Genomic DNA, 12,079 nt, shown 5'->3' on the forward strand with positions numbered 1-12,079 from the left:
CCACAAAAATTACCATCAGAGTTTTCTCAACTGGTAGTTGCTCTTACAGTTTGGTCTTGGAGTGCACAGCAGGATGTGCTAAAGAACAATAAACTTAACCATTCAACAATCATTTTAAAATGTAAGTGGAATTTCTCTCATTTTAAGATAGCTACATGCCATTTATTAAGATAATGATATATAATTACCATGAGGGGGAAAATGATTAGAAAAGGTAATAAAATGTACTTTTTCAGGAACACTGTTATGGGTTCTCAATTTATAGATTTAGAAGTGACAAAATACAGAACTGCTTTTCAAAAGAACTGGTTGCAAAATGCAGAGCAATTTAATTGAGCATTTAGATATCAAAGAAAAGTGGCCTCTAAATATTTTTGGCTGATGAGTTATTCTGATTCTTTCTGGTCTAAATAGTCTGAAATAATATGTAGAATTATTGTTGCAACAAAGAAAAACAGAGGAAGATCTCTAAGTGAATGCTTTCAAATCCTTTGTTCTCATTATGCATCAGAATGTCTGTATGCAGCAAATTCAAAGCATAAAAGAAAGTGAAAGTGCAGTTGAATTGAATACTGTATATTGCTTTTTAAACTCCAGTTTTCCAATTTATGTTCTATATTTAAGACTGTGCATGAAACAAAATTAAATAATAAAACAAAATTAAAGTATTCTTAAATTTAATCCCTGTACTTCCCCCTCAAGCCAACGTGCTACTGGGTATATTATATATACTCTAGTATATAATTAAGAAAGTGGTAAAGTTTAAATATTAAGTAAATGTTTATTTTTCCCCACAACATTCTGCTAAAAATCATTTGAATATGCTGCACTGTGATACACTACAACTTTGGTGGATATCAGCATTAAAAGCTAAAATAAATACTGTATTAGCTGTATAAAAATAAATCTTTCAAAATACATAATAAGACTAAATACATTTATACTGGTCCTTCCTAAGTTTTTAGCAATATGGTATTAAAAGCATAAAGCTTTCCAGCAAAAATTTTCTCAAAAAGCACTAAAATTCTGTGTTTAGATTCCTGAAGGTATTATTCATAATTATAACACAAATGTGAAGCCCTTTAAAAAGCTATCAAAATGAACTGTCTAAAAGCTAAGAAATGACTTCTAGGGAGACTGGAGGGAGGGGGCTTCTTTATTATTCTCTACATTTTTCTATATTTAAAAAACATTTTAAACTAAGAAATGGCTAGCAATTCAAATAATGAAAATTACAAAAATCTGGACCATCTAGATTTAAAGGGACATGGAAAATCATGACTTCGGACAACTAAAACTGAAATAAGTTTGCTTAGAATGAGAATAAATCTCACAGGAAAGAGGAAATTCTCCTTTAAAAAGAAACAAAGAAAATGCAAAATACTACAATCTGAGCATCCTTAAAGTAATGGAAAAGGATTCTTTAAAAATATGTATTGTGATTTGTTCAAATATTCCAGAATAAATTCCAATTTCTGAAGTGATGCCTCCTTTAGAACTGAAAAAGGTTTTTCTACTTCAGGTTTCTATTAAACAGCTAGGATCGCCAGGTTAGCATTACCACAGGGCATGTGTAAGAAGCTTGCCAAGCAGGAACACAATCTTATTAAATGCAGTGTACTAATTCATTTTTTGAGATTAACAAAAATAGCAGTATCATATAAATTTACATCTTCCAGTTTTACAAATAGATGATCAAGTGTTCATTTTAATAAGATATCACCTGAAGAGTCAAGTAATGTCAACTTTAATGTCATCTAGAGCTTTATATCCAAAGGTGAAAAAAAACATACTCTTCATCAGGTAAAAGCAGTACAGATTTTTAGAAAGAGCCACAAATTAATTTTTATAAACTTTAAGTGCTACATACTAATTAGAGCCCATGTACCAGTTATAATTTAGCCCAATTATTTATTTCCAATGAATTTATTTAATTACCTTGATACTAAAAGAATAACTCAAATTTATACCACATGACAAAATAGAATAAATGCTGAACATTAAAAAGCTATTTTAACATGCAAATTATAACTAATAAAAGTTCTACAATTTCTCCTTATCTTGACCAGTAAAAACCCATATTTCTTCTGTAGTTTATATCTAAGGAAAAAATAAAAGATTGCTTAGAAAGCTTAACTCCATTGTAATTTATTAAAATTATTAGTTATGTACTCAGAGTAATCAGGAGTTTACAAAGGCTAAATAAATCTTACCTTTATGTAGCCCCAAGATACTGACAGTAAATAGTTTGCTTCAGGCATTTTTGACTGATTATATAGAGAGACAATAAATTCTAATATATGTGTATCTTCAAAACCTTGATACTTTAACCATCTCCACAAGCACAGAATATGTAGGTTTTTAAAGATTTTTGGTAATTAGGTACACATAAGAAAGCCTCGCATTAGATCCCATCCAGTTGGTTTCCCATTGAATGCATTCCATTTGTAAAACTCCAGAATGCAACAGAATTCAACCACTATTCTGAATAAAGACAATTCATGTGATAAAGAAACATCTAAAGATCTAAGGGTCTGCATCTTTCTCTCCCTGAGCTCCAGGGCTTAATGAATAATGTATGTCAAGATGCTTAGCTGCAAGAAAGACTAGTTCTGTCAAAAGCTACCAAATAAGGAACTGCAGGGAAGCCAGGAAGAGTGACAAGAAACCCCTCCCATAAAACCCCAACTATGCACCAATCACACTGCGTCCCTGGGTCTGACAGGGCAGGGGGTGTGGACTAGGCCCAGGTTGCTCTGTGATTGGTTGGCAAGGGTGAACCTCTGGGGAGGAGGTTTTCCTCCTCACCTCTGGTAAACGCCATTTAATAATGGTATCCCTATAGCTGAGGCTGCCGCATGAAAAGATGAATGGGCTTCCCCTCTCACAGTGATAAATAACCACCATAAAACTCTACATAATTCATAGTTCATTCTTAAATAAGAATTGCCAATCCTTTCAGAGTCATTTCTATGGATTTTAATATTCTCTGACTTCTCTTCAAAATAAAAGCTGCTGTAAAAATTTTAAATAAATAAAATAAAAGCTGCTCTAAAATTGGCAATCAGGCATTTTAATTGTCTCCCTCTGTCAAATCCAAAACAAGTGGTTTCCCCGGTAACACAGACATAGCTGAAGTTCTTCCTCAGTCCAACATAACAGCATACTGTAATTATAAAATACGATTAATGTCCAGAATTCATAAATGGAAGTGTTACATTTCCTCACCTGTGTGGCATTGCTATTCTCAGTTACTTTTGTTTCTGTTGTTATATACGGTTGAGCTCCACAATCTTAAAAATCTAAGGGTGGGGATAAATCTGATTGTGGGGGAAAAAAAAAACCCTGAAAGCTAATGCACTGTGTATGGTTAAAGAATGCAGTGTCCTGTGTACAGATTTCGGGATCTATATTTTGATCAGAGGAGAACATTTTTATGATTGTGTAAAGGTATAGAGTGGCTCTTAAGAATACAGAATTGAGCTCAAGGGTAATCAGGCCTTTTACAAGAAGAGCTAAATAAGAAATCTAAATTCCTTTGGGAAAAAATGATCTTTCTTATTTGGTTTGGGACAGCATTATTCTGTAACTTTTATCCTAAAGAGGTCTTATGGGTAAGAAATGAGGGGAATCTAGCTTTTCCTCTATTTCAGCATGAAGTTCTGTCCATTCTACCTCCCCTCCATCTCAGTTTGGACCTACTGCTCGGCACGTCTATGACTTGCTGACCGGGTGACTGCTCAGTCTTTCTGCATCAGGTATGTCCGTCTCAGAGAGCACAGCCTCATCAGAAACAGCCAGGTAATCCCTGCCTCTTTGAGCTTCAACTGGTCCTTTGCTGCCAAAGTCCTCAGCTACAGTTCACACCCACTCTGTTCATTTCCTAAATTCCTCTTAATCCTCTACAAAAGAAAGATGCTAAACCCCCAAGACTCCACTAAAACTGCTTCTGGAAGAATACAGAGGCGCTCCCCTTTCACTAGTCTCTCATTCTCCTCAACTTCTCTGAAGCGTTCTACACTGTTTGACCACCCTCTCCCCTCTCCCTCACTCCCAAGACCTGCAGCTTCTTTATGAAGGTTTTCTTCCCACTTCTCTGCCCGTACCTTAGTTGCCTTCTTCTCTTCATCCTCTAATTTGGGACATCCACAAAGAAAGACTCTCTCGGAGGGCCACCACTCTCTAACGACCACTTCTAACCTGAATTTTAGCACCTTATTTACAAATGACTAAAAGATATTCTTCCCGTTGGAATGCTCTGCTAGTCATCTCGAACTTTTTCAAAATTGGTGGATCCATTTTTCTATTTGAAGCAGTGCTTATTATGACTACTCACTCCCATTTCCTTCAGTGGGCCCATATTCCAGTGCCCCAGACTGAAATCTGTGACTCTTTCCTGCTGTTCAATAGGTGTTCCATGCGAGCTGACCACTGTTAGACGTTTAATACAATAATCCAACTGAATCCTTGAGTAACCCTTACGTGCTCCCCATCCACCACGTACCTTCCCTCCACCAACACTGTTTCAAAGTACTGTCTTCTACAGAACGCTTTTTCACTTAGTCTGTTCCTTTCATTCTCAGGCCCATCATCTAAATCCAAAGCCTTAAAGGCTGAGAGAAATGGAAGTACCTTCAACATCATCTCCTCCAATTTCCTCATTTCCATATAACGGGATACCTAGAGAGACAATCATTTTCCCAAGTTCACCCAGGTACTAAGAACCAGACTCTGAGTTCAAATCCTCTATTCCCACTTCTTAGTGTGTCAGTTTCCTCATCTGTAAAATTGTTTACTGTGGTCACTGCTCTTCAAAGATGCCTCCTAATGAGCCACACTGCCCTACGCTGAATCTGAGCTGGCTTGTGTAACCAGCAAGGGATGCTGCCTGACTGTGGAGGCCATCACAGGAAGTACTGCAGCTCTCACCCTGGCCTCCGGGAACATGTTGTTGGGCTCCCTGAGCCACCTTGTAAGAAAGTCCGACTATTTTGAGACTGCCATGCTAGGAGGAAGCCCATGCTGACTTTATGGAGAGGCTGCTGGGAGAGGGACAGAGAGAAGGAGATGAGGAGGAAGAGGAGAGAGAGGGTATGAGCCAGTGTACGTGCGCGCGTGGCCGGTCTCCAGCTCTGCCAGCCACGCCAGCCCAGAGCCAGACCTGAGAGGGAAGACTCCATCTTAGTCATCCAGGTAGTTGCCCCTTTAGATGACTCCAGCCCTTGCCACCATCAGACTGCAACCACATAAGGGACTCCAAGTGAGAATGCTGAGCCAAGCCCAATCGACCCGCAAAACAATGAAAAGTAATAAAAACTCGGTAATTGAAGCCACTACGTTTGAAGTGATTTGTTATATAGTAAGAAATAACCAGAACAATTATTATGAGAATAAATGAGATGTTATACACAAAGCACTTAAAACATCATCTGAGGACTTCCCTGGGGGTCCAGTGGTTAAGGACTCCATGCTTCCACTGCAGGGGGGCACGGGTTCAATCCCTGGTCGGGGAACTAAGATCCCACATGCTGCGTGGGATGCGTGGCCAAACAAACAAAAAACCAAAAATCAACCCCAACCCCCCCAAAAAACCCCAACATCTGATACATAGTGATAAACAGGTATTAGGTGATGATGATGATCATCCATCATCATCATAACTATTCCATGAAGGTGCCTACATACTTTAACTCCCAGGCTTATCCTTTTTCTAAAAAAACATATCATGTTTCCTTCCAATTGCGTCACATCGTTCCATGTCTCAGACCCAAAACACTATAATTGCTTCTTAGCTCATCTCCTTTGGCTTTTCTCCTTCCCCTTACTGATCTCCACTGCAAGGCCAGTTTTCCTCAAATCCAGCTTCAGCCTGCCACTCCAAAGCCAGTCACTGACAACTCGGCATCACCTGCTTCACCTTCCAGACTCCTCTGGGAACTCCAGCTTGACAACCTCTGACCCTAATCCCCAACTCCAAGCCCATCTTCAACAGCTCTTTACACCCTTGCTCTGTTCCCAACAGGCTACTATTCCACCCATCCCTACAACATAGCAGATGGTCCCATTTTCCTATCTCTACTCACAGCGAATTCACTGCCTAGAGCTCTCTGCTGCTTTTATTCCATCTACCTCAAGCTGGTCTTTCAAAGTCAGATTTAAATCATTCGAAGTACATATCAAAACCAAATATTCCAGCCCTTCTCCAAACTCTAACTATTCTACACGCACTCCTTTATTTAATGATTACTTGTTATTCTCCTATTATATACCAGACACTGTCCTGGATACTGGGGACATAGCAGTGAACAAAGGTTTTTCACCTGGAGCTTACATTCAACAACTAAGTCGGTAAATATATAATACATCATGTGATGGTAGGTGCAATAGAGAAAAATAAACGATAAGGAGGGTATGAAGTGTTAGGGATAAAGATTCCTCTCTTATAAGATGATCAGGGAAAGCCTCTTTGATGAGGTGACACACACTGAGGCCTGAAGAAAGAGAGGGAGCAAGTCACGTGGATACCTGGAAGGAGAGGGAGTCAAGTGCTGGGTTTGCCAAGGGCAAAGGCCCTGAGGCAGGAGCAGGCCTTGTGAGCTCCCGCAGAGCAAGGAAGGTCCTACAATCACTTAAATCCTAACTATGCTTTACAGGGGTTCTCAGCCATATCAGACCTACTGCTCCCTTTTTGTATCCATCCACCAATCTGTTTTATTCTTTGATGAACTTCAAACTAAGTGACTTCTTTCTTTTTGTAACAAATACTTTTTATCCTGAAATGAAATTCCTAAATGCTCTTCCTGCATACACACTTTACTAAATATATGCATACATACTAAGTAAATCCTTATATAGATACTTAAAAAAAAAAAAAAAAACCTAGTATAATGGCTTATCAGTAACATAACGGTGAAGAAGAGTAATTTATATTAAACACTGCAAAATATAAATACTTGTACAAAACTACATTTAAAAAAAATAGTCAAAAGCTTATATTTTACTATCACTTACTAGCTGTGTAACCTTGAGAAAGTTATTTAAACTTTCCATGCTTCAGTTTACTCATCTGGAAAATGAGAATAATAATTGTATCTTCCTTACAGATTGTTGTGAGTTTTAATCAGTACATACACATAAAGCACTTAGCACACCATGTGCTATGTAAGTGTCTGCTCTGATTCCTCTGATGTGGAGAAATTACCATGAATGTGAAAGCAAAATGGAAATAACTACAGGAGTGCTGTATTGGAGGGATGATCTTTTTCCAAAGTGGTGAATGGCTCTTGGGAAGGTTTTCAAATGTAACAAAGTGCCATCCTCCCTCAGTATACACTGTGGTTGCATTACTCAAAAATTTAGTGTGGGTTAAAACCATGCAAAAAACATTTTGCATTTCTATGTAAAAAGTAGTTGTGTTCTAGGCTCAGATAATCGTGAGTGAATTTTTCAACCTACGTGAATGGTTGCTGACACAGAGAAACACTCCCTGGTGAAGGACTACCCCATGTATGCTAGGCCGTCGAGCCTCCCTGGCTCTACCCATGAAATGCCCGGAGTACAGTCCAGTCAGTGTACCTGAAATTTCCTCAATGTTCCCCAGTGTTAAGGAACACTGTCCTAGTTGCTACAACTGCCTTGAACTTTGTCTCCTCAACCAGGGTGGAGGATGCTTGAGGCAAGAAAGATATTCTTTCTTTATATTTCCCAAAATAGTTAGTGAGCCACAGGCACAAAGAGATTCAACTGTAAATCCCTAATTTGCTGTAGCAGGGGAGATAATAGTAAGAGCAGAGTAGAAGTAGTAGTAATAATAATAATAATACTTTTACATAATAATACTACTATTTACATAATACTAATACTAATACATAATAATATGAAGTAAAAAGTACCAAGGAAGGTTTCCATATTTCTAGGGAATAAGAAATCCTTTTTTTAAAGCTCTGAGCCAAATTAAAATTCATTTAATTATTCCCATCATAAGAAGCAGACTAGAAGCTCCTTCCCATTGCCACAGTTGTAGAGCCTGCAGAAAGAAATCTAGACAATCCAGAAGAGAAATATGGATGGAGCCCGAGAGATACAATGTTTATAGACAGACTTGGCTTCTGACAGTTTTAATGAGGAAACTGTAACAGGAATTTTACAGCATTTATTAGGCACCTACTTTGCACCAAGTGCTTTATATTTATATCTTATCTCTAATCTGTGCAACATCCTGGGTAGATAGATATCATCCCCATTTTAAAGAATGAAAAGACAGACACTCTTAAATAGTCAATAACTTGCCCTGGACGTGGCAGGGCTGAGATGAGAGTTTAGGTCTCTTTTAGTCTTTGCTCTTCATGGTGGATGAATAGCTCGTCATATAATTAGGCTGATTCAAACTCTATGATAAATTGTATGAATTGAGGAGTGGATTAATTTATTCTTAATCCTTGTGCTGACTCCACCTACTAACTAGTGCATTCAGGAAGCTGGTGCCCAGAGAAAGACAGGCAGCTTCACCTGACAGTGAGACCTACTTGTGTGTGCGGGTACGATGTGAACAAGACACAGATGCCCTCACACACAGGGAGAAGTCAGGTTTCCTGAGTTTCCTCTCAAACATCCAAAGGATTTCACATATGAATGTGTGTGCATGTACCAAAACAGAAAAAAATACATAATTTTCTGTAGCATTCAGTTCTCTTTTGCTAATAATAACCTTCAGGATCTCTAGATGTCACTCCTATTTTATTCTTCATTTCATTGGTCCTTAAGCGATACCCCAAGCAATCAACAACCTTTGTGGACTATTTTAGGATATTTAAAAATCTGCTGATGGAGTTGAGTCTTTGATATACTAACACACGCTGGCATCATTGCCTTTGCAACAGAGGTCAAGAGAGAGAAAACATTTTTGAATAGGGAAAAAGAAAAAGAAATAAACCAAACTGTGAGGAAACTGAAGGTTTCTGAAACTGAAGGTCAAGTGTTTTAGCCAAGGTCCCAAAGCCAAAGTAGCAGTGTTGGGATTTGAACGCAGGCTGTCTGGCTTCAGAGTACTCCAAATTGCCAAAAAAGTATTTCAGGCATTAATCTGCATTTACCCTAGAGTCTGTAAACAATATGTCTATTAACATAATAAATTCTAAGCTATACAATCTATTATTGTCCTTGAAATAGTTAAAAATTAGTTAAAGTAAGTGTTATTAACTCTTAGATTTCTCCAACTTAAGGGATATTCCTGGCAACAGTAGTGCTTTTGGTAGAATTTACATCTGAAAATAGTTTATCCTATAATCAGTTATATTTATTTTACACCTTTCTACTTAGGATCAAAGTTCTGGGAGTTGTTATTAATCAAGAAGCAAGTCTGTATATCCAATACTGCTCGGCTTAACATATGCAAATCTAATTGCTAAAAGACCCTGGAAGAACTCTGAGGTAAGGTTAAACTTCAGATATTAAATACAATAACGACGGCATACCAGTGTCTCTGAAATCGCTGAGTGTTCTTTTGCTTTCAAACGCCTTAAAAGTAGTTTTGGAGGCAGACAATGATCTAGAATTAATTGACAACCTGTATTTCAAATAACAGAATTTTAAATCTATTTTTACATTATAAAAACTACACTTTCTTTAATGCTAATAGTACAAAAACAACCTTAACACAAGTAAATCCACTAAATCTGTTTGTGTTTACTGCCCTCTAGTGATAAGGGATCCAAATGCAATTTAAAGAACAGCTCTGTTCTTGAAGAGCCATCACATTTCAGAAAACAAAAACATGTTTTATAAATGTTTTGGAGGCTTGAGATTAAGAGGAACTCCTGATTGATTTGGGGTGTTTTCAGTTTTATTTTTTCAGGTTGATTTTTTGAAACCTAAAAATCATCTGAAAAGCTAAGAATCATTCTTTAATTAACCTGGTTAGAAAATTTTCACCCAAAAATAGTTTTATTTAAAACAGGAAAAACCTGTAACATTTACTGAGAAAGAAATCCTAACATAAGAAACCTTATTTTTGTTGAAAGTTTCCTTAAAGCTGAAATAACATGAGAACTGATGTGATAATACCTTTATTTAAATTTCTCTTCCACATGGGCTAACTCATTAAATGTTAGCATAGTATCCTATAATTGTTAATACAGTTTGAATCATACAGAGTAGATACATAGTGTTCTCTGTTCATAACTAATTAGTAAATCTAGCTGAAACCACCACGCCATTATCATCATCATACCTACCAAGGACTTTTGTTTCACTGAAGAATAATTAAGGCAATGAATGGGGATACAAACCTCACATAAAGGAAGCGTCCACAGAAATAATCTTGCATGAAAGGGAACTTCCTACTTCCAGAGAAAATTAGGACCCCTAATTCACTTAAATTGTCCTAATACCAATTCTCCACGTTTATGATGACTACTATAATCACCACAAAATACTTAGGTACCCCTCTGTACCTCACGGTATGCTTTGTGAAAACAATTTAAACAGAGAATGCCTGTCTTCTAAAGCAATAATAAAAAAATGCAAACAGGCATATTTCTGTAAATCCATATTTAATCTTTTATGAACATCACTTTTAGCTGTGAATCTTATAGTAATTTAAGTCATAAAATTTGGCCAGGATGCAAGGAAAATGGAACTCTCACACATTGCTGGTGGGAATGCAAAACAGTGTAGCAACTTTGGAAAAGAGTGTGGCACTTTCTTATAAAGTCAACAAGAACACCGACTGTATGATCCAACAATCCCACTCTAATTATTTACCCAAGAGAAATGAAAACATGTGTCCAAAGAGCTTTATATAAATGTTTCTAGAAATTCTATTCATAGCAGAAACCTGGAAAAAGCCCAGATGTCAATCGACTGGTGGATGGATAAACAAATTGTGGTACATCCATAAAATATCAGAAAGCAATAAAAAGAAACATTAATAATACATGCAACAAGTTATTAATGGATGAATCTCAAAAGCATTATGAAAAGTGAAAGAAGCCATTAACAAAAGGCTATACACACACACATACACACACACACACTGTATGATTTCATTCATGACATTCTGGAAAGGCAAAACTATAGGGACAGTCAGATCACTGGCTTCCAGTCACTGGGAGTACGGGAGGGGAATGACTACAAAGGAGCAAGAGAAAACTTTTTGGGCGAGGGAAATATTTTATATCTAGATTATTGTGGTAGTTCTACAATTGTATAATTTGTCAAAAAACATTCAACTATATCTTTAAAAAGTACATCTTATCAATCTGTAAATTTTACCTGACTTTAAAAAATGTTAGGTGATGTTGTCAAGTTATTTTAATTCCAAATTTGCTTAACTTTGCCTAAAGAAGAATGAAAAACAAAAATCTGAGGCATAGTTACATTTGGTAAAATAAGATTTTTACCCTTCTAAAGAGAGCCACCATTATATTCCAGTCTAACATGCATATGTTTGTCTAAAATCTGTGCCCGCTTTGAATAGAACAATATATAGTAAATTCCTAGTTATGCAAAGCCTTTAGGCAATATAATAACCGATGAAGTATTCTCATAAGTACTAATAACATTTTAATCTTAATCCTTTAGAATGACATATTCCCTAAAATACTTTAGGTATTTTCCTGCTTTCTTAAACAAACTGATCTTAATTTAATTATTTTATGGTGACCCTGGGCCACCATTATTCACTCATCTCTGAAAAGTCAACACATGTTCATTGTATGCTCATTCTAGTCCAAGCACTGTGCCAGCTGCTAGAGAGAGAAATCCAGTAAAGTAGGTAGAGTAGCCTGCAGAAAACTGAATAGTCCCATTGCTGTATTCTTTTTGAGTCCTTCTGTCCTTTTTTCATGGGTTTTAGCTTTTTCTGAGTCCTTGGTTGACAGCCTGTTCTCCTATGGTCAATGTATCTGCCTCCTTATACTCAACATAGCGCCCCTTTCCCCTTTCCATTATGACGGGTTTTTGTCTAAGGCAGCATTTCCCAGAACGCGTTGTAAAGAACAGTAGTGCCATGTAATAATTCTCAAAGAAGACATCCAGTGTCAAACTTCTGACATAGTGTTAACCTTCTTGGAAGTTGTGT

At 37.0% G+C, this 12,079-nt stretch overlaps 1 protein-coding gene across 5 annotated transcripts in view; it reads right to left on the bottom strand.

Moving 5' to 3' along the window:
• Nucleotides 1-12,079, bottom strand: part of PDE4D (phosphodiesterase 4D) — a 578,516-nt gene that overhangs the window by 22,618 nt on the left and 543,819 nt on the right. The window contains exon 1 of one of the 5 annotated variants that reach the window (XM_060092914.1): nt 2,214-2,289. The exons of the other annotated variants lie outside the window; for them this stretch is intronic. Coding sequence (XP_059948897.1) covers nt 2,214-2,261 — 48 coding nt within the window. The 5' untranslated portion in view covers nt 2,262-2,289. Of the gene's footprint in view, nt 1-2,213; nt 2,290-12,079 lie in introns of those variants that run through there. 5 annotated transcript variants of the gene reach the window in all.

The sequence above is a fragment of the Mesoplodon densirostris genome, chromosome 3 (assembly GCF_025265405.1).
Source record: "Mesoplodon densirostris isolate mMesDen1 chromosome 3, mMesDen1 primary haplotype, whole genome shotgun sequence".
In the NCBI taxonomy this organism is placed as follows: Eukaryota; Metazoa; Chordata; class Mammalia; order Artiodactyla; family Ziphiidae; genus Mesoplodon; species Mesoplodon densirostris.